The sequence below is a fragment of the Apium graveolens genome, chromosome 10, assembly GCF_009905375.1.
Source record: "Apium graveolens cultivar Ventura chromosome 10, ASM990537v1, whole genome shotgun sequence".
NCBI classification, from domain to species: Eukaryota; Viridiplantae; Streptophyta; class Magnoliopsida; order Apiales; family Apiaceae; genus Apium; species Apium graveolens.
This window is the reverse complement of record NC_133656.1, coordinates 198,465,246-198,489,318: the sequence shown is the minus strand read 5'-3', so window position 1 is coordinate 198,489,318 and position 24,073 is coordinate 198,465,246. Positions and strand designations below refer to the sequence as shown.

Sequence of the window (24,073 nt, the reverse complement as noted above, 5' to 3'; positions counted from 1 at the left end):
TGGTGTAGCTCATACATTAGCAAGGGCTGCACATTCTGTGTCAGACTTTCAGGAGTGGATTGATGTTACTCCGGATTTTATTTCTGATATACTGATATTTGATTCTATTTAATGAAAGCAAGTACGTTTATTTCAAAAAAAAGTATTAGAGTGATATGAATGAGAAAACTAATGATATGATAGAAAAGGAGGGACACTGAGATTGCTTTAGAAACAGAATGTAAAGATATGCTAAAGTAAAGCATATAAAAGATTTAGGGGGTGTATTTAGTTAGGATTCTAATTTTTTTTTATATTAATGAAATTTAAGTGTATTTAATTTATATTTTAAAAAATGTATTAGAATTTTATGATAGTTAACTGGAATTTTAAATTATGTCACAAAATCCGATGGTATTCAATCGGGATTTTAAATTGTGTTTAAAAATCTGAAGGTATTCAAATGGGATTATTTAAAATCTATTAAAATCTGATGGTATTTAGCAGACGGATTTTTTTGGACTTCATAAAGGATTTTGTGGCATTATGGTTTTTGAAATTGCACTATAATTAATGAGATTTTGAAAGATTGTGTTTAAATCCTAAAAACTCTTTATCAACTCTTCGACATTTTATCTTGAATCCGCGTAAAATCAAAATATGATATAATCCATTAAAATTCATAAATTATATATAATACATTAAAATTCTAGTTAAATACAGCCCCTTAAAAATATATATATTGAAGAATATGCTTTCACACAATTGGGGAACTTCCCTATTTTACCGCAAGTAAATAATATAACCCCGCGTATGACAAGTTGCGTAGTAAAATATAAAAAATATCATTTTAATTTAATTAGCTTGTCAATTAACCGTAAATAGGTATAATTACTGGCAGAATCAGGAACATTATGGCATTGATTTGGTAAAATTACATACCCTGATATGATATGATCTTGTCCTTTTAGTCAATTTTATTTTATAGTAATTTTAGTCTTTTTATTATCTCAATATCTTGTAGTATTTCATACGTTAAGCATATCTTCAATCTTCATTTTTTTAACTAAGTTGTATTCATGACGAGGAGTCCAGCCTCTCACGCTATTTGAGTATTTATCTCCTTCTTGTGCATCGTTGGCAACCTTGACCGAATTATTTATTTTATCATATACTCATTTTCAATTTTTTTTCTAAATATTGATGTCTCATTTCTTTATCTAGTATTTTTTAATAATAACATGCGAACTATTAAAATACTTATTTTTTAGGATCACTTTCACAAAATATTTGTGTGTAAAGTTGTCCATCCAAAATATTCACAAATTATGTAATCTCGAACATGCGTATTCGTATGAATGTAATAGTGAATATAAATATTAGAAATATGTAATCTTTACAAAAATTTAGAAAATTAATATAAATGCCTAGAATGTATATTTGAGGGTATTTTGGGTAAAATGTACCGTTAATATGTCGGGATGAAAACTAGTAAATTTTAGACATTCTTTCGTGTGCATGTTTGCGCCAAAAAATTAACTCACAATTTGGTCGTATCGGATTATTTAGCATAAATTTTGGGATTTTTTTGAGTAACCTGTTACAAGACTACAAGTACAATTCTATTACCATATATTAAATGTGCATGCATGCATGGGTGTAATAGCGGCTAATTTGTAGGATAACGTGTGTTAATCTACTAGGATAATAGTCTCTAATAGTCATTATCCTTATCATTACAAAATAATTGCACATGTTAAAACGGACTGTAGATAAAATTTCAAAGTTGTAAAAAAATGGAGATATTATCTGATTCTGATCTTTCTTGGAAAGTTGGTCAAGAAGCATTAGTTGCAAGTATAAATATACAGACACATTTAGTTCTGATAATTAATTTATTGTATTGTAACCTACAAATCTTGACCTCTTAAAAATAGTTTTGGTTATTGCTACATTGTTCTATAGCATTTTGTTTTATAAACAGGGGCCTCATCTGCCAAAACCCTATGAAAATCACTATTAAACTTTCAGTTCATGCAGTTGTGCTATTCCTTTTTGCATGTTTTTACATAACAACAAGAATATCAGCAAGATTACAGAATGGTGATCAGAGAATGGTGTACAAAGATCCAAAACAGCCCGTCGAGGCTCGAGTTGAGGATCTTTTGAGAAGAATGACATTGAGTGAAAAAATTGGACAGATGATGCAGTTGGAGCGCAAGAATCTGACTGCAGAGATTATGAAACAATATGGAGTTGGAAGCATACTAAGTGGCGGTGGAAGCTGGCCTCGTCCGAATGCTACTGCTAAAGATTGGATTCTTATGGTTAATGAATTTCAAAGCGGTGCAGTTTCTACGAGGCTTGGGATTCCAATGATTTATGGAATTGATGCTGTTCATGGGAATAATAATGTTTATAATGCAACGATTTTTCCCCATAATGTTGGCCTTGGAGCAACAAGGTATGACAAATTTACGCGATTGGCTTAAAAGCTTGAGTTTATCTGTCTGAGGGTGATGAATATACATCTACAAGTACTTGTTTTTAACATTTTTGGATGTAAAATTTAGGGATCCTGATCTTGTGAAAAGAATTGGTGCTGCAACTGCTCTTGAAGTTAGAGCTACAGGCATTCATTATGCTTTTGCCCCATGCATTGCGGTATACTTTATACATAGCTTGTTCTTGATTTTTAGGGTAGGTTGTAAATCTATGCATCATTGCATTGGATTGTACTGATTAGAACTTCTTGCATTTTCAAGGTGTGTAGAGATCCAAGATGGGGTCGATGTTATGAAAGCTTTAGCGAAGATCATACTGTCGTGCAACAAATGACAGAACACATTTCTGGTTTACAAGGCGAGATCCCTGCTGATCAACCCAAGGGCTATCCTTATCTTGGTGGAAAGTAAGTCTAAATATTAAATTGTATATATGCACCTACTTCAACTTGCTGTATGTTTATCGAACAATTGTTTTTGAGATGTTTAACTGAATCACAATATTTGATGATCAAGGACGAAGGTTTTGGGTAGTGCAAAACACTTTGTGGGTGATGGAGGCACTGTAAATGGAATCAATGAAAACAACACAATTGTTAGCTGGGATGAATTACTCAACATTCACATGCCTGCCTATCCGGACGCCATTCAGAAGGGCGTTGCAACTGTCATGGTGTCTTATTCAAGCTGGAATGGTATCAAGATGCATGCTAATCATGATCTTGTTACTAATTATCTCAAGAGAAAACTGGGATTTAAGGTACGTATCAAACTGCAAAACGCACAAATTAACGTGTATATTTTGCTGTTTCTACAGAATTGTGTTGACTGTGGTGTCATAATGTTTCAGGGTATTGTCATTTCTGACTATGAAGGCATCGACAGAATAACTACACCACCACATGCAAACTACACATATTCCCTCCAAGCTTCAATTCTTGCTGGTCTTGACATGGTTGGTTTCAGTTTTCTCCCAACAGCAAATGCAGGCTGCAGCACTGATATTTATAATTATAAAAAAAGATAATAAACCATTAACTGATTCATCTATGAAGGATAATAATCTGGCTTCTACCTGATTGATTTTCAGGTCATGCTTCCTTACAACTACAGTGAATTTACCGATCTTTTGACTTCTCTAGTAAAAAAGAAAATCATTCCAATGAGTAGAATTGATGATGCTGTCACAAGAATTTTGAGAGTCAAGTTCATTGCAGGCCTATTTGAAAATCCCATGTCAGACGAAAGTTTAGTCAGTTACCTAGGAATTAAGGTTAGTTCAAGAGCTTGCTCGGAGAAAAATTGAGACCTTTTTTCTTGATTTGTGTGTTCACTTACTAAATGAATAACAAATGAGCAGGAACATAGGGAGTTGGCAAGGGAAGCGGTAAGAAAATCTTTGGTACTTCTGAAAAATGGGAAATCTTCAACTACACCTATGCTGCCTTTGCCTATAAAGGGAAGAGAAATATTGGTTGCAGGAAGTCATGCAGATGATTTGGGGAATCAATGTGGAGGATGGACTATAACATGGCAAGGACAACCGGGCAACAACATGACTATAGGAACCACTATTCTAAGTGGCATAAGAGCCACCGTTGACCCGAGTACAAAAATTGTTTACGAGAAGAACCCTGATGCAAATTTTGTCAAGTCCAAGGAATTTGACTACGCCATAGTAGTTGTCGGAGAAGCTCCAACTGCAGAAACTAAAGGAGACAATTTGAACCTTACAATTCCTACAGACGGATTAAGAACAATCAAGAATGTCTGCGATAATGTGAAATGTGTTGTTATCCTAATCTCAGGAAGGCCTCTTGTGATCGAACCAATACTTCCATCTGTCGAAGCTTTTGTTGCTGCTTGGCTTCCAGGTAGTGAAGGTCAAGGTGTTGCTGATGTTCTTTATGGAGATTATGGTTTCACTGGAAAACTCTCTCGTACGTGGTTCAAGAGAGTAGATCAGCTTCCTATGAATTTCGGAGATACCAACTATGATCCATTGTTTCCTTTTGGTTTTGGTCTACAAACCAATGCTGTTGGCGTCAGGGATAAGTAGGCTATTTTTTTACCTGCCTGTTTATTCTTTTAGCACATAGTAGTGTATTAGATATTGAAAAGCTCATATTCATTTTGAAAATAAGTTATTCTGCACTGTAACTATAGTCATGAATAAAAAATTTCCAGTAGTTCTGCAATCTCTCCTTGACTGTAATTATAATTTTACCAACTTCCACTAATCACAGATTTGCTGTAAAACTTAAAATGCAATGGCATTGGTCTGCCCAAAAACGTAAACCAAACCAAACATACCGGTGTAGTCACAAAGATGCACTACATACAAATACAATTTGAAAGCCATGTTCCTTGTAGTTAAGCTTTGATTTTAGGAATCTTATAAAAGCTCATTCTTGTTCTAGCTCCAAAGGTTTAAAGTATCTTTCATCGATGAGAAAAGTTCCGATAGACAAACGAATAGCCCATACATCCTTGGGTTTTCTTGATACAATCCTGCATTACATAACAATGTAAAAAAATATCAAAAAAAAAATGGCATCAGAATTTTGTAGTTTGTACTATTGTAACTTGAGACCAATAACTCTGTTTAGTTATGACCTTCCGACATCACCAGGATTGACTAAGCCAGAATTAGTCCTGAGGCAGGGAACAGAAGCAGCAGTTTTCAGCATCTTGGGAGCCTCTATGACTATAATAGGAGACCCTACTTTAAGTGTTGTTTCTTTGCCTCTGTTCTTGCCTTGTACACTACTAGATACCGAGTCTTCTTTTTGTTCACACTTAGTAGAAAATGAAGTTGTTTTTGAAGTATTTGCATGTCTGAGTGAGTGAAGCCTACTTGTTTCAAGTCTTGAACATTGTTCATATGGTGATATTGCTATGGAGAAGATGCACATAGCCATGCTTGATATGGTGATGAAATTTATGTGGCTCAGTTTTTAGATACCCCTCAGTACTAGTACTACAGATATAAACTCATTGGCATTTATTTAGACACACTATTTTGCTAGTTGTGTAATACAATAATAAGTAAATATTTCGAATTCTTTTTTATCAAATATTTTAAAAAATCAAGTTAATATGGATCTATAGACCATTACTCTACCGAATAGAGTTCCAAAAGAATTATGAGTTTTATTATAGAATCTCATTTATAATTATGAAATTATATTTTACAAATAAAAAATGTGATTCAAAATCTAATGTAGAATTATAACATCAAATAAAATTTTATAAAATTACCTCTTGAAACCAGAACAAAAAAGTTAATTTTAAATTTGATTCTACTTGTCGGACCTTGGACGAAAGAGAATGGTCCAAGAAGAGTTAGTTGTAATAATTATAGAACATTTGTGTAAAGGCCCAAAAGGCCCATTTGTAAAGAATAGTCTATTTGGGACTCCCTATAAATATAAAGTCACAACATCATTTTAAGGGGTTGTAAAGATTAGTCTTAAATAGTAATAATATTAAAGGCACATCATTTGGCGCTAAAATGAGCTTTATTTTAAAATCCAACGAAATCATGGAGGAAATCGATCCGAACGAAATCGGACTGGTGGAGAAGACAACAGAGATCCCCACGGTTACTAGGCATCGCAACGATCAAGGACCGCCGCAACAGCCACCGCTACAACCAAGATGCTTTTTCCGCCACCCAAGAAAACTGACCACAATGAACAACTCGATATCGTGGTCACAAATTCACAGACGAAGAAGCGCAAGTGTAAAACAGATCAACGCCAGCGAATCTAAAGCTTGACAGACAAACAGGTGCTTTCTAGTGATATGTGTTTGCATCTAGAAAAAGTTGAGCGCGCGAAACTGAAAGAAACAGAAGAACCTGAAGCCCCAATGCACTCAGATGAAGAGCTCGGGCTTTTAGAGAAAGAAACTCGCCTCTTGCAGGCCAAGTTAGAGCGGAAATGTGAAATACACCGTCTATGGCGGTAGCTATATCAGACAATAATAGCACATCAAGGGTCGGGTGAGCAGTATTATGACGACGAGGACGATGCAGAATATGAATACGAGCCCTCTGCTGAGTCGACGTATTCATCGGCTGACATTCCCCAAAGGACGGAGTCTACAGAGTCCATCTCCCACGAGGAATTTGCTAAAATGCAAGAAGAGATAGTTCAAATGCGTAACATAATGCGCAATTGTTAGGGCTAAACACGCGCTAATAATTTACGCAAGTATACGCGTTCGCAAGTAATATAAAATTGTTTCTAGTTCATTCCCACAGAGACTGACTTTGGTTAACTATGTACTTTATGCACTTATGCACCGATGATATGGTTATTATCCAATGCTAAGACGATAACAAATTGGGTTTGATTATAACTACGAATTAAACTAACAATTATAACTAAGTGAGTAAAGAGGGTTGTATATTATATGAGACAAACATGAGATTTTAACTTTATTAAATACTTCATTCAATAGCCTTATTGTTCTTAACCTTAGCATGTAATGGTGATGACACTAATCAGATAACACGAAACTACTAAACGCCAACTTTCATTGCACGAATAATATACTATCAGACATCCATAAAAGAGATAGAAGCTGAATATACACCAATTATATTGAGACCCTATATGTCTATAAAATTTGACAACATAAAGGTTTAAAGCACAAGTTATCTATCATGATTACACAGGGCAAGTAAGATGGTTAAAATTACCTACGAATCATGCATAACAATAACATATGAACCTATGCTAGCATGACAAGTTCTAAATCCTTAAATTCAATGTCGCTTCATTAAAGATTAACACACTATCTTACAAGTTCGCGACTCTTATAAGACGAATAAGCACAGCCAATACTAAATTATCATACAACCACCACACACTAAGGCATCAAAATAATTTAACTAAAGAAATTCATAAATAAATTCGCTAGAACCATGTTGTGTATATGTTGTGAACTTGATGATTTTATTAACAAAATACCTTGGTACATTTTACTTAGTGAATATTGTAGCACTCGACGGATAAGGATTATAGTCCCGACGGATGACTCAATATAGTCCCGACGGATGATGATTTATTATCCATCGAGTGAGTAGCTTATGTAACAATAAGTCTGTAGCACATTTCTGCATACACATTATTTAGAATCTGTAGTATTACCGAAGTCATGTTGACTTTAACTAGATATGCAGAATAGGTTGATTAATTGTACATAGATGATGTCTTGTAATTCTGCATAAATGAAATGAAGTCAAGTGCCAGATTGCTATCCGACGGATAACCAACAATGAATTCGACGGATGATCAACAACCCGACGGATAATCATTAACTCGACGGATGATCATGAACCCGACGGATAAAGAATTCAAATATCTGTTGACAGTGACAACACAGTCACATGCGTCGAGTGTATGCAAATGGAATGTGGTAGCCTATTCAACTGGGTTTTCGAGAACAAAGAAGCATTGCCATTTCCATGCTATTATGAAGATATTCAAAGATGCTGGAATAGAGTAATGAAGTAGCATTGTATTAGACTTGATAGGTTTTGTTTTATTATCCTGTCTTATTACATTGTAATCTTGGTGATATATAAACCAAGAAGCAGCAAATAGAATAGTAACTAAGGAACTAAGCAACCAAGAGAGAAACATTTGTAAGCTGCATTCTTAGCATTTCTCTCATTCTTAGTTGATATCATTTTGTAAGCAGCTGTGAGCTTTTTGCTCACAGAGTTCTCTCGATATATATAATATATCTCTGGTGGAATCATTCAAATCCACCAAAAAGTTTTTAAAGACTCTTGTTTTTAAATACTCGTGTTTTGATTCATTTCAAGTAACTATTCCGCATTCTGCTAATCAATTCACACTTATATATATTTGAGTTAGAACATTTTTATTCAAGAAAAAGTTTCAAGAATTCCATTCAACCCCCCTTCTGTAATTCTTGTTACATTGTTAAGGGACTAACAATTGGTATCAGAGCAAGCTCTTGAAGAACAAAGAGTTTAAAGATCAAAACAATACAACAAGATGAACAAGAAGGATGTTGGAGTCAAGATTCCTTTTCTGGATAAAGATAATTACCATTATTGGAAGGTAAAGATGCATCTTCATTTGCTTTCTCAAGATGAGGCCTATGTGGACTGCATAAAAAGAGGCCCTCATGTACCAATGAGAGCTACAACTGGAAATGAGCCATCTGTCCCCAAGCCAAGGCATGAATGGTCTGATCCTGACATTGAACAAGTCAGGAAGGATAAAAGGCCATGAATATCCTGTTTAATGGAGTTGATGGTGATATGTTTGACAACATTATCAACTGCAAAACTGCCAAGGATGTTTGGGATACAATACAGATCATCTGTGATGGCACTGAGCAAGTTAGAGAAAATGTTAGATATATTTGATAATGTCATGTCTAATATGATTTGTGTTTAGTTTTCAGATCTTACTTAAACAGGACAAATCAGTACTTAACTGGAAATCAGCACTTATAATGAAGTCAGAACTTAAGTCATCAGTACTTAAGGTTCAGGAAATATTTATCAGAAGATAATATCAGGACTTAAAGGAAATGTTGCTGATTGAAGGAAGAGAAGATCGAGACAAATGTAAGAAGAGATATGCATGAAGAAGGAATTCTATGAAGAATAGAATACTTGGAAGAAAAGATATCTGATTGATATATTTTAGGAAGCAGAATTATATTTCATATCAATTAACGATTATCTTGTAACTGTGTAGTATATAAACACAGACATAGGGTTTACACTATAAGTGTTATCATTATCAAGAATATTATTCATTGTAACCCTAGCAGCTCTCGTGATATTTGTTCATCATTGAGAGAGGACAGTTCCATATTGTAACAGAGTTTATTGCTTTGAATAAAGTCTGTTTTCTGTTACTTGTGTTATTAGAATTCGATTTGATTGTGCTATACACTGTATTCAACCCCCTTCTACAGTGTGTGTGACCTAACAAGTGGTATCAGAGCCGATCTGTTAACACACAAACAGTTTAAGATCCAAAAACAATCATGTCTGAAGTAGAAACTCCAACTAAGCCCACCAACACTGAAGAACCTCCAAAGACACAAATCCATAGTCGATATGAGGCAATTAGAGTTCCCATATTGAAACCATCTGAATATCCCATATGGAAGGTGAGGATGACTATGTTTCTGGAAGCTACAGATCCAGAATATCTTGATAGAATCAAGGAAGGACCTCACGATCCAACAAAACTCGCTGTTGCAGTTGCAGGTGAAGCAGCAAAGTCTGTACCAAAAGAGAAGAGTGATTACACTGCTGAAGATATCGCATCAATTGCTAAGGATGCTAAGGTACGACACTTACTGCATAGTGCAATTGATAATGTAATGTCAAACAGGGTAATAAACTGTAAAACTGCAAAGGAGTTATGGGATGCCTTGGAAACAAGATGTCAGGGAACTGATTCGATTAAGAAGAACAGGAAGACAATACTCACTCAAGAGTATGAACACTTTGACTCAAAGGCTAATGAGTCATTGACTGACTTATATGATAGATTTGTCAAACTCTTGAATGATTTGTCACTGGTTGATAAGGAGTATGATCTTGAAGATTCAAACCTTAAATTCCTGTTAGCTCTTCCTAAAAGCTGGGATTTGAAGGCAACAACTATAAGAGACAATTATAATCTTGATGAAACGACTCTTGATGAAATCTATGGGATGCTCAGGACTCATGAACTTGAGATGGAACAAAGAAGCAAGAGGAAAGGAGGAAAGTCAAGGACATTTGCTCTTAAGGTTGAAGAAGAATCTCCCAAGGCAGCCACCTCAAGGAAAGGCAAGGGTAAAGCGCTCTTCACAAAGTCTGATACTGAGTCATCAAGTTCTGATAGTGATGGTGACTCAGAAACTGAAAGCTCTCCTGAGATGGATGCTGATGAAGAGATGATATAGCTGTGTGCTCTTATAGTGAAAGGAATCACAAAGATTGCATACAGGAAATTCAGGAAGGGAAAGAAGTTTTCCAGGAAAGGTGCAAGTTCTGATAAGAAGAATTTCAGAAAATCTGAAGGCAAAGGAGGGAAGTCTAATAGAGGAGATTACACAAATATCAAATGCTACAACTGTGGTGAGAAAGGCCACATATCTCCTGATTACAAGAAAGTGAAGAGTGACAAAGGCAAGGCTCTTGTCACAAAGAAGAAAATCTGGACAGACACCTCAGATTCTGAAAGTGAGGAGAACTATGCCTTGATGGCAAATGCTGATATGGCAAATGCTGATAGCAGTCCTGAAGTTGTTAAGTTAAAGGTACCTCAAACTACTTATGCCTTTCATACTGATGATATTAATGAGTTGAGAAGATATCTTAAAACCATGTTCATTAGCTATAGAGATCAAACTTTAACATGTGAAAGATTAACTTCTGAAAATCTTGCTTGTAAAAAGAGGAATGATTATTTAGAAAAAGAGTTAGTCATGTTCCATCAAACTCAGAAAGATAGAGATGATGCTTTCTATGTTAGGGATGAAGTACTTAAAATGAATGAATCTCTAAAAGCTGAGTTAGAAAAGGAAAGAGAGCTTATCAGGACTTGGACTAACTTTGGAAGAACAACTCAGAATTTATTGAGTAGTGAAAACTAGAAAGAGGGCTTAGGTTATGGAGATGATAAGAATGATAAAGGAACTGTAGATATTAAGCCTAAAGTTGTTAAACAAAAGCCAAAGTTAAAACATGTTAAGTTTGTAGCTGTAAAGTCTGATACTGAGAAATCAGAAGTTAAAAAGGAATTAACTTCTGACAAACTAAAACAGGAAAAGACAATTGAAGTAAACGTAGGCTTAATGATAAAGAAGCAGCTTAAGCATAAGCTGAAAGAAGTTAAGAATGCAAACAAGGTAAAATCACCTAGGAAAAATAGGAATGGAAATGAAGGTGTGAATAAAAACAATGATTATAAGCTTGTTCCTGATGCTCCTAGAAAAACATGTCTTAACTGTGGAAGTTCTAACCATCTGGCTTCTTTTTGCAGGAAGAATAAGAACATAAACTCCTTACCTTCAAAGTCAGGAGTTAAGAGTCAGTCTGTTAGATATAAGCCACAAAATTCTTGTTTTCATTGTTGTAGTTTATGGCATTCCATTTATACTTGTAAGGAATATCATAGTTTGTACTATGATTATTATCAAATAAAACCTTCTTTAAAGAAAGTTAGCACTGTTCCTTCTAGTGTAAGTTCTGATTCAAAGTCTGATAGTGTAAATTCTGATAAGAAAAATGTTAACATAAACTCTGATGCTAAATCCGCTGCAAATGTTAACAAACTTAAGAAGGCCAAAGGATCCAAGCAAGTCTGGGTCCTTAAAACTAATCATTAGTGGTCTTTGTGATTGCAGGGCAATAGGAAAAACATCGTAGTTCTGGACAGTGGATATTCAGGACATATGACTGGAAATAAAGCTTTGCTATCAGATTTTGTGGAGAAGGCTGGCCCAAATGTTTCTTATGGAGACGGCAACATTGGAAAAACATTGGGATATGGCAATATCAATCTTAGGAATGTCATCATTAAAGAAGTAGTTCTGGTCTCAGGACTTAAACACAATCTGCTGAGTGTTAGTCAAATCTGTGACAGAGGTTATCATGTGGATTTCTTTGAAGAACACTATGAAGTTGTAAGTAAATCTACAGGCAAAGTTGTTCTGAAAGGATACATGCATGGTAACATTTATGAAGCCAAGCTTTCAACAAGTACTGATGGTTCTGCAATCTGTCTGATGAGTAGAGCATCAATTGAAGAAAGCTAGAACTGGCACAAGAAACTCTCTCACTTAAATTTCAACAATATAAATGAACTAGTCAAGAAAGATCTTGTGAGAGGACTGCCAAAGTCAGGATTTGCTCCTGATGGTCTTTGTGATTCTTGTCAGAAGGCTAAACAAAGGAAATCTTCATTCAAGAGCAAGACCGAATCATCAATTCTTGAGCCTTATCACCTACTACATGTTGATCTATTTGGTCCAGTGTATGTTATGTCTATTGCAAAGAAGAAATATGCTATGGTCATAGTGGATGAGTTCACCAGATACACATGGGTGTATTTCTTGCACACAAAAAGTGAAACTGCATCTATCTTGATTGATCATGTCAAGCAACTGGATAAATTGGTTAAAGACTCTGTGAAAATAATAAGAAGTGATAATGACACTGAGTTCAAGAATTTTACAATGGAAGAGTTCTGCAAAAACCAGGGAATCAAGCAGAAATTTTCTGCTCCTGGAACTCCACAGCAAAATGGAGTTTTTGAAAGAAAGAATAGTACTCTTATTGAAGCTGCACGAACTATGCTTGATGAAGCAAAGCTTCCAACCTATTTCTGGGCTGAAGCTGTGCAGACTGCTTGTTTTACTCAGAATGCAACACTCATTAACAAGCAAGAAAAGACACCATATGAGATGGTGAAGAAAAAGAAGCCAAATCTGAAGTATTTTCATGTATTTGGATGCAAGTGTTTTGTTCTTAAGACTCATCCTGAAAAGCTATCCAAATTTGATCTAAAAGATGATGAAGGAATCTTTGTTGGATATCAACTTTCCACAAAAGCCTTCAAAGTCTACAACTTGAGAAAAAAGGGTGGTCATGGAATCTATCAATGTCTCTTTTGATGATAAGAAGATTACTGGACTTGAAGATTTCAATGATCATGATCAGCTGAGATTTGAAAATGAAGAATTAAATTCTGATACTGAAAACCCTGACAGTCTAAGTCCTGATACTGCAAACTCTGATGGATTAAACTCTGATGTCATTGAAACTGTGGTGACTACGTCAAAGGAGAATGCACCTGTGCAGGGGGAGCATACTGAAGATACAACCACATATCAAGAAGCATCAGAACATACAACTGGCTCTTCAAGTTCTGATTCATCAAGTTCTGATAAGCCAAGTTCTGATAGTTCTGAAAACTTAAATACTGAAGGATCCAACTCAGAGAGCATAATTTCAGGGGGAGCATCATAAAATGTTGATGAAGATAGCATGGATCATGGGGGAGCATCCAGTTCTAGAGAAAATCTTCCATCTGCAAGGAAGTGGACTAAATCACATACACCTGACTTAATAATTGGAAATCCTGATGCAGGTGTCAGAACTAGAACAGCTACTTCAAGTGAATGTCTTTACAATTCTTTTCTTTCTCAGACTGAACCAAAGAAAGTGGAAGAAGCTCTTCAAGATGTTGATTGGATGCAAGCAATGCAGGAAGAGTTAAATGAATTTGAAAGAAACAAAGTTTGGACCCTAGTGCCAAGACCAAAGAACAGATCTGTTGTTGGTACAAAATGGGTATTCAGAAACAAAACTGATAGTGATGGCATAATTACAAGGAATAAAGCAAGGTTGGTTGCAAAAGGATATTCTCAACATGAGGGAATTGATTATGATGAAACATTTGCACCAGTTGCTAGATTGGAAGCCATAAGGATATTTTTGGCTTATGTTGCTCACAAAAAGTTTACTGTCTTTCAAATGGATGTGAAAAGTGTTTTTCTCAATGGAGAATTAGAGGAGGAAGTATATGTTGAACAACCTCCAGGCTTTGTAGATCCCAAATATCCAACTCATGTCTACAGGCTTGATAAAGCACTCTATGGCCTTAAGCAAGCTCCAAGAGCATGGTATGAGACTTTAGCTCAGTTTCTTTTGGAAAGTGGATTTAACAGAGGAACTATAGACAAAACATTGTTCTACCTCAACCATGGAAAGGACTTACTTTTGGTTCAGATATATGTTGATGATATCGTCTTTGGTTCTACAAATGACAGAGTTTGCAAAAAGTTTGCCAAAATGATGCGGTCAAGATATCAAATGAGTATGATGGGAGAACTTAGCTATTTTATGGGCCTTCAAGTCAAGCAGAATGAAGAAGGTACTTTTATTTGTCAAACCAAGTACACTAGAAACTTGCTGAAGAAATTTGGAATGCAAGATTGTTCAAGTGCATCCACTCCCATGGCCACTGCAACAAAACTGGATAAGGATACTGGTAAATCAGTAGATATTACTGATTACAGAGGTATGATTGGCTCTTTACTCTATCTAACTGCTAGTAGACCTGATATCATGTATGCTACCTGTCTTTGTGCAAGATTTCAAGCAGATCCAGGAGAACCTCACTTAACAGCTGTGAAAAGAATCTTCAAGTATCTTAAGGGAACAGCTGATCTGGGATTGTGGTATCCCAGAGAATCAAATTTTAAACTTTTAGGTTACTCAGATGCAAATTTTGCAGGTTGCAAAATTGACAGGAAAAGCACAAGTGGAAGCTGCCAATTTCTTGGAGGCAAATTGGTTTCTTGGTTTAGCAAGAAACAAAAGTCAATTTCCATATCAACTGCAGAAGCAGAATACATTGTTGCAGGAAGCTGTTGTGCACAGATTCTTTGGATGAAGAATCTATTACTGGATTATGGGTTAACATATTTTAAAATCCCTATTTACTGTGATAATCAAAGTGCTATTGCTATGACAGGTAATCCAGTTCAACACTCAATGACAAAGCACATCAACATTAGGTACCACTTCATAAAGGAACATGTGGATGAAGGTACAGTGGAATTGCACTTTGTTCCAACAGATCAACAACTAGCAGATATCTTCACAAAACCACTGTGTGAAGCTACTTTTACAAGATTGGTAAATGAACTTGAAATGGTTTCAGGTTCTTTCTTTAAATCTACTTAGCTTTTGTTCTGCTGCATCAGACTTTATGATCAGTATTTACAGATATTACTATCTTTGTGTCTTCTGTGCTTAATTGAAAATTGCTTAAGTACTGATTTTTGTCTGATGTGAATTTCTAAACTCTGACAGTGATATGACTGTTTCTGTGATTATTCAATCCTATGAGGATAACTGTGCTAGATGATGTCCTAGTAGTCTTTAATATACTAAAGATCCCATGTTAGAAGTAATTATTTATGTGGAAATCTATTGACACAAGCAAATTCTGATATTGAGCTTAGTTAAGTTTACTTTGTCTATCTTATTACTAAGTCAAAAACTAGAATAATGTTTCTCATCTGTTAAGTTCTGATGTTAGTAAATCTGCTGAATATACTAAGTGCTGATAAACCTCACTTATCAAAAGAAAAAAAAATAAAAGATCAAGGAATAAAAATCAGGTACTCCTTTGAGATCTAGAGTAAAAACGTGGAAGGGACGACCCAAGTGCATTGATGGTATTAAGTAATATGCATCAGAAAAGCAAATAATTATTTTTCTTGGTGACTTTTCACACTCTATGATTACTGGAGAAATACTCTGATTATAACATAAATTCTGATAAGCAGTCGTGACTCACTTACACTGAGAAGCCACTGTAAAATGGAATTTCAAAAGATGCATAAAATAAGCACAAAACAGTTGAGGTGGACTCATGCATGAACTCATTCAATAGTAGGCTTCAGAATAATGACAAATTTTATGTGTAGTTCTTAGTTATGCCTTATTTCTAAGATGTACTGAAGTGAATCAGACTTTACTCTTTGTCTGATATTTAGCTTAATGCACACACTTACACTCCATATGAATGATGAAAATTACTGTGGTGATCAATGTTATTTTAGATGAACAGTTTATGTGTCAGATTGCATAAATTCTGAGGACAGGTTCTGATGAAAGTTCTGATGGTTAAGTTCTGAAGAACCAAAATCAGAATTTGTGTGAAGAATTGCAGAAATAGGCATTCACTTTTCGAGTTAAGAAATCATGTTCTGATGACTGTTAGGTTCTGATATAAGTCTAAGTGCTGATATTAAATTCTGATTCTTTACTTGACTTATTTATGGTTTAAATCTGAAACAGTCCAATTTTACATCAGAATATGTTCGGGTGAGATATTAACAGTCACTACAATTAGGGTTAGTGGTACACGTCCATGCACAGTAATGTTTACTTGTTTCTTGTGCGCATTAAACCCTGTTTTACACTTCCAATGACAGTTTTTATTCTCCTCAATCTAGGGAGATGAGGTAGAATTATTTCTACCTGTCAGCATTAAATTTTCCTTGCGTCTCCTGGAATTCTATTGCCTATATAAACCAACACTTCACTCCAGCCAGCACATCTCTAAATTCCTCACAAACTCACTCTCGTTTTATTCTTAACACCAAAAATCACTGCGTTTGGATGGTTTTACAATTATGGCGATGAGACTATACATGTCTTTATAAATGGAATTCCAACTTCATACCCTATCACCAATATCCCTCACAATCTCTGGATTCAATTTCCAGAGGTTATTAAACGTGATCTGCTGACAATTCGCCGAGAACTACATCTCCATCATCTTCGAAAGCAGGAGTGAATCATACGACTCGCTGTTCTTTTTGTTGAGAGTAGGAAGAAGAAATAGTTTATGCTCCCTATTTCTCTTCACCGTCAGCTTTGTCAGGCTTCTTAGCTTAGGACAATAGTTGTTGCTGTTAGGAGTTGTAGCTTAGGACAATCTTGTAATTTTGTGCTGTAATTTCAATTTCATGGATGTATTTTCTCAATATAATGAAATTTTATATTTTTGCAAGATTTTGTCTCTGAGTTGTTTGAAATTATGATATGCATTTTTAATTCCCGATTTACCCATATTCTGATGACCGTTTTTATATCTGATACAAATCAAGTTCTGATTCTGATGTGGCAGTACCTGTTTACTTGATTTGTTTTTTTTGGTCATTCTCTCACTTAGTGTATTTATACAGAATATTGGTCTCGCAGTAAAAGTAATTTTTTTTAAGTGGGAACAGTTTAAAATTTAAATTAAAACTGAACTACCTTAATTAATGGGATTACTTGGTAAGTGGAACGGTTTTTACTTGAAAAATTGCATGTGATAAGTAATGATTACTGTTTTCCCGTGCCCATTAATTATTTTTTACTGCTGCATGTCTGACAGGTGTCCAACGGTTACTTTTTCTACCGTGTATAAGTAAAAGAGAGAGAAGATTGCAAACTCTTTTATTTACTTTCACACTTTATCTCTATTTTCTTTACTTCTATTCTATCTCATCTCCTGACGTTTTTTTTCTTACAGACATTTTATCAAACACCTTACAGGCAATCTTATTTCTCATTTTTTCTCATGGCACCTAAGGATTTGATTATAGATGGAGCCAAGTTTGTACCCAACAACTATGCTGTAATCTTAAAACATGATGAAGCTCCATCTGATTTGCACTTTGTGCAAGATCTTCTAGCACATAGTGAGATTGGGTATGCATTGACCCAGCCTCAAGTCATTTCCAGCCAACAAGTTCTGACATTTTGGCGGACTGGGCATTTTGATAATTGTGGTGCTACTGGTACTCCAAGCATTATTTTTGAAGTCAATGATGTTGAGCATGTGGTAACTCCTGGAGCAGTTCGTAAAGCTCTACATTTACCAGAAGGCTGCATTTTCTCAACAGCGGAGGAACCAGTTCTACAACAGCTCATGGCCAATTTGGGGTATGCGAAGAGTTTGGCCAAGCTTGGACAATTGAAAAGAGTACATATCAGAAAGGAATGGAGCTTTTTCTTCGACTGCATCACTAAAGCATTCGGCAATAAGTGTTCCAACTTTGATGCCATTCCTATTATGAGTCAGCACATCGGGTATGCTATTATTCACCAAACTCATTTCAATTTTGCAAGTGCTGTGCTAGGCTTTATAGGGGATAGGATGACAGAGGATAGGAATGTAGTATACTTTGCTAGATTCTGTCAGCTTATATATACTTTTTGCTGTGCTAATGAACCTCAACAAGCCAGTTCTTTATTTCCACCCTTTAACTTGCAAAACGGGCGTTTAATGATTTGGTAAATGCTGACCTTAAGAAAAAGGTGGTTAGACCCTTACAGATACCTCAGTCTGTAAAACAGATCTTGGTAAATGCTGATCCTCTAACCTACAGATCTGTTTACCCTGATGTTCAACCCACCATCTCATCCCAGACACTATAACACCCTTCAGAACATACCACACATACACCTCAATCTACTCAACCCTCTATCAGACCACATCTCACACCTTCACAGATAACTCAACCTTCATCATCAGCACATACTGTGAAGTCTTCATCTTCCAAGCCCAAGAGGACAAAGACTGTACCTCAGACACCACAGAAGAGAAGAAGGATTGTTCTGAGAGATGAGTCAGACAGTGAGGAACAGGTTCCTGCATCAGAACCTGTTGTTACAGAAGCTGAGAAGGTCCCTTCTCAGGGGGATACTGGAATTGGGGGATCTAAGCTTCTCAAAAGGCTTAGAAGAATGTCTTATGCTGAAACTCCCAAGGAATCTCCATCTTCAAAGAAAAGAATAAAACAGAGAGCTCACAGGCCAGTTTCAGATGATGAGGAAGCAACAACTAAGGAAGGAGATCAGGAATCTCTGATCTCACAAGAGCCAGAATTTGCTGAAGCTACTGCATCTTCACCTCCAATGTCACCAACTCAGGAAGCTGCTACAGATAAATCAACTACACCACCTGTGTCTTCTGTACATGAACCAGTATCTACTGCAGACCCAGGCACACGTGCTGAAATTGATATTCATAATCTAGTTGTGCCTGAGGTTCTTTACTTAGAAGCTCCAACAGCTCAAATTAATCCATCAACAACACCAATTACTGATGCTAATGAAACTCCAGAATTGTCTACAACACCTTCTCTGCATCTAGACATTGAAGATCAGACTATAGGTGAGCATCCGAATCTGGATGTTGATCAGAACTTGGAAGCAGATCAGCACTTAGAGGATGATGCTGAAGCCTCAATTGCTTCTCATACTGTTCTTTTATCAGAAGATGCTGCATCTGTCAGTTCTGATGCTGCAAATGCTGATACTACTGGAGATGCTGCTATAAATGAAGATGTTACTGCAGCTGGTCCATCAGGACATGCACCTCAACAAACTGTTCACAAAAGTGAGATAGTCAAGAAGTTTGTTATAGGGGAAGCACCAGTACCTTGGAGTGAAACTCCTAGAGGACAGGAGTGGACTAAGGAGTGGAACACAGTTACCTTTGTTCCATCTGAAAAAATTCTTGCTGAGCACTTGGCAAAAGCTGATGAGATGCTAATTAATGATGATTTCAAGACACAGCTTCGAGTCACTGCATTGAGTACTAGACATCTTCAAGGTCTACATTCAACAACTCATGCTGAGGTGCATAAAATTCAGGAAGAATTACTCAAGCAAGAAATGACTATGAAAATTAAAAAGAAAAGTTTTTTCAAACCTACCTTTGACAGAGTTGCTTACATTGAGAAGACTCAAGAGAAGCAACGATCTCAGATTGATGAAATTTTGAAAAATCAAGCTTCTCAGCAATCTCAACTCGATGAAATCCAATCCTCAGTGGAATTGCTTGTCTCTCTTCTCTTACCTGCTGATGCCAAAAAGGGGGAGAAGGTAATTAAGTCCAAATGCAAAACTGTTAAGACACTGAAGGGGAAAGATGATGAAAAAGATGACCAGGGAAACTCTGGAATGGGTGGAGGTCATAGTCAAGGTAGAGGTCTCTCATCAAGAAGAGCCGAAGCTACAGGTCATAGAACAAGTTCTGATACTGGAAAAAGAATTACTTCTGATACTGGTAAAAGGATAAGTTCTGATGAACTTTTGGATCTTGATGAAGAAATTTCAAGACAGTTATTTCTGAAAGAAAATCCAGGAATGGACTTTGAGAGTCTATTGGAAGAAGAAGCTAGACTTAAGTCAGAAAAAGTTAACTCTAAATCTGAAGCTTCTGTTGGTAAAAAGAAACTTTTAAAGGTCAAAGGCATTGTGATAAAAGAAAGGACAAATATTGAGGCAACCAAGGCCAAATCACAATTGCAGATAGATCCAAGGTCCAAGGGCAAAGAAAAAGTTGGTGAACCTATAAAGGTTTATGTGCCTCCTGTGGATGAAGAAATTTCTGATGAAGATGATGATCTTACTTTGACTTCAAGAATGATTGCTAAGACAACCTCTGACATGGCTCAAGTTGTTCAGAGTCAAGATTTAGTTAGTTCTGATATTACAAAGAAGCAAGTAACCTCTGACATAGCTCAAGTTGACTTGATATCATAAGATAAAGCAAAGGAAACCTCTGACATTGCTCATGTTGAATCCTCAAAGTTACTCCTACCAGGTTTCACCAAAGCCAAACAGACTCAACCTTTGAAGACTGCTGCAAGTGGTTTTGAAGCAAGAGTGGTTACTGGAAAGGAAGCAAGAGATAAATCTGGATTGGGTAGTGCTGATGAAAGAAGAGTACAGAACACAACCAATGATCCAACTTCCTTAAGTGAACCAGGTGTTGGAGCAACTCCTGAAAGATTGAATCAATTAGAATCTGTATAGATGGTTTATCATACTTACTTGAAAGAACACATTTTGTTATACTTCATGACAGATGGTAGGGTTTATCACATAAGGGAAAATGCTATTCCACTGAATTATTTTGAAGAACTGGAACATGTTTTATTTTTTACTTCAAGTTAATGACAGAATAACAAAAAGTGCTGCAAACTATTTGAAAACTCAAATTCAGAGACAAAAAAGGCTTTATTCTGTAAAGTCTGACATCACATATCTTCCAAAGTACAGAGATCACAAGGTTGATATTGTTGAGATGAAGCCTAACTATGCTAAGATTATAACTACCTTTTGGGGTTATAAGGCTGTAGAATTCAATCTTGAGTCTGACAAGGCATATTTGATCAGACTGGATCAGGACATAAGGAAAGCTAGAATAAATGATCTCAGGGCTGCTATCTTCCAAACTGGTGAAGATTCTGCAGAGCTTAAAGATGCTAAAAGGAGGATGATTGATGAACTCAGATATGCTGAGAGATGTTTGTTAAAGAACTATCTCAGAACAACTCCTGACATCAGAGATATCAGAAAGTGAATCCAAGTCAAGATCTACAACTGCTCAAATTCTGATATGAAAACAGACTGAAGTTGTTATCAGAAGTTAAAGTTGGTAAAGCTTTAAGGACTGTAAGTTGTAGTTATCTAGTCAAATTCTCATGCATTTATACTTAATGTTTTTGACATCATCAAATATTTGTTAAACTTGTATATTATGCTAATTTACAAGTTGGGGGAGATTTTTAGATATATTTGATAATGTCATGTCTAATATGATTTGTGTTTAGTTTTCAGATCTTACTTAAACAGGACAAATCAGTACTTAACTGGAAATCAGCACTTATACTGAAGTCAGAACTTAAGTCATCAGTACTTAAGGTTCAGGAGATATTTATCAGAAGATAATATCAGGACTTAAAGGAAACGTTCAAATAAGGAAGGCGGCTGATTGAAGGAAGAGAAGATCGAGACAAATGTAAGAAGAGATATGCATGAAGAAGGAATTCTATGAAGAATAGAATACTTGGAAGAAAAGATATCTGATTGATATATTTTAGGAAGCAGAATTATATTCCATATCAATTAGCGATTATTTTGTAACTGTGTAGTATATAAACACAGACATAGGGTTTACACTATAAGTGTTATCATTATCAAGAATATTATTCATTGTAACCCTAGCAGCTCTCGTGATATTTGGAGATTTGGAGATTATCAAGAAACAAAATGGATGTCAAAAGTGCCTTTCTGAATGGAGATTTGGAGGAGGAAGTCTATGTTAGTCAACCTCCTGATTTTGAAGATCCAAATTTTCCATAACATGTCTATTATCTTTTGAAAGCACTTTATGGATTGAAGCAAGCACCTAGAGCCTGGTATGACACTTTATCAAAGTTCCTTTTGGAAAATTATTTCACAGGAGGTACTGTAGATAAAAAATTATTCTTTAGAAATGTTAATGGCTCTAGTATACTTGTTCAAATTTATGTAGATGATATTATTTTTGGCTCTACAGATTAGAAACTTTGCAAAAAGTTTGCCAAATTGATGCAAAGTAAGTATGAAATGAGTATGATGGGAGAACTAACTTACTTTCTTGGTTTGCAAGTTAAGCAAGTTAGTGATGGAATATTCATTAGTCAAACTAAATATATTTTTGATCTTTTAAAGAAGTTTGATCTAATGGATTGCACATCTGCAAAAACTCCCGTGGCTATTGCAACTAAGCTTCAATTAAACACTACTGAAAAGTCTGTGGATATTTCAAGTTATAGGGGCATAGTTGGCTCACTTCTGTACTTAACAGCTAGTAGGCCAGATATAATGTTTGCTACATGTTTATGTGCTAGATTTCAGGATGATCCTAGAGAATCTCACTTAATAGCTATTAAGAGAATTTTCAGATATCTCAAGGGAACACCAAAACTTGGCATTTGGTACCCTAGAGATTCTGGTTTTGATCTAACTGGTTATTCAGATGCAGATTATGCAGGTTGTAGAATTGATAGAAAAAGTACAACAAGAACCTGTCAATTTCTAGGAAACAAGCTTGTGTCCTGGTTCAGTAAAAAGCAAAATTCAGTTTCTACTTCTACAGCTGAAGCTGAATATATTGCTGCTGGTAGTTACTGTGCACAGATTTTATGGATGAAAAATCAATTGCTAGACTATGGTTTGCAAGTTGAAAGGATTCCTATTTTCTGTGATAACACAAGTGCAATTTCCATCACTGAAAATCCAGTGCAACATTCAAGGACAAAGCACATAGATATCAAGTACCACTTCATAAGGGAACATGTAATGAATGGTATTGTGGAACTACATTTTGTTCCAAGTGAGAAGCAGCTTGCAGATATTTTTACCAAGCCACTGGATGAATCCACCTTTTCAAGGTTGGTAAGTGAGTTAGGTATGCTTAATTATTCTTAAATCTATGTGAGATAATTTGCAAGTTGAAATGCAGCCAGAAATTTAATTGATTTTTCAGTCTTGAATGTAATTTTGACTAAGTCAAAATTTACATCTCGACGGATGATCTTTATCCATCGAGTTTGATCATCCGTCGGTATACTATTTTCTAATAAAAAACAATTATTTTTCTGGAATATTTTATGACTCGAAGGATAACAGTTTATCCTCATCCGTCGAATTATCTTAATCTTAGCCGTTAATTCCCTGAACATTATCCATCGAGTATACTTACAGTTTGTAAGCATGACACGATGGATAATGGGTGGAATTTTTACAGTTTATTTTTTAAACGACTATTTTAAGCAATTTTCATTGGTTACTTTATTTTACTTTATTATTTTTAACAGTTATTTTTTAGATAATATAAAAGCTTATTTCATTTCAATTGTTTTTCTTTTATCATTCTCAAATCAACTGCTCTAATTTCTTTCTCTTTCAAAGCACTTACTCTCTCTTCAAGCTATTATTCTCTAATAATGGCGCCCGTTGTCAAGATTATGTCTCAAACTGGGTATATTTATGAGAAGAACAATTTCACTGCACTAGTAAACAAGGGTATTCAGTAATCTGGTGACTATCACAAGATGATGGACTTTGTGAAGAATTGCAAGCTTAGCTATGTCATGCTGGAATCACCCACAATCTTTTGTGAAGTTGTTGAAGAGATGTGCACCACTGCTATATACAACTCAACAGATAAGACAATCACACTCAC

At 35.5% G+C, this 24,073-nt stretch overlaps 2 protein-coding genes across 2 annotated transcripts; one reads left to right on the top strand and one right to left on the bottom strand.

The window, feature by feature from the left end:
- Positions 1 to 101: 101 nt before the first annotated feature.
- LOC141691584 (uncharacterized) lies at positions 102 to 4,542 on the top strand. The gene is made up of 8 exons (XM_074496354.1): positions 102 to 125; positions 2,091 to 2,443; positions 2,553 to 2,643; positions 2,745 to 2,890; positions 3,000 to 3,243; positions 3,334 to 3,438; positions 3,574 to 3,756; positions 3,844 to 4,542. Exons 2-8 carry the CDS (start codon positions 2,094 to 2,096, stop codon positions 4,540 to 4,542), a joined length of 1,818 nt encoding a protein of 605 aa, XP_074352455.1. The 5' UTR covers positions 102 to 125; positions 2,091 to 2,093.
- A 131-nt stretch (positions 4,543 to 4,673) lies between these two features.
- LOC141693840 (protein CHLORORESPIRATORY REDUCTION 42, chloroplastic) lies at positions 4,674 to 5,470 on the bottom strand. Its single transcript, XM_074499015.1, has 2 exons — positions 5,100 to 5,470; positions 4,674 to 4,994 (listed from the first exon to the last, which is right to left on the bottom strand). The coding sequence occupies exons 1-2, from the start codon at positions 5,402 to 5,404 to the stop codon at positions 4,889 to 4,891; spliced, it is 411 nt and encodes a 136-aa protein (XP_074355116.1). The 5' UTR covers positions 5,405 to 5,470; the 3' UTR covers positions 4,674 to 4,888.
- Positions 5,471 to 24,073: the final 18,603 nt, after the last annotated feature.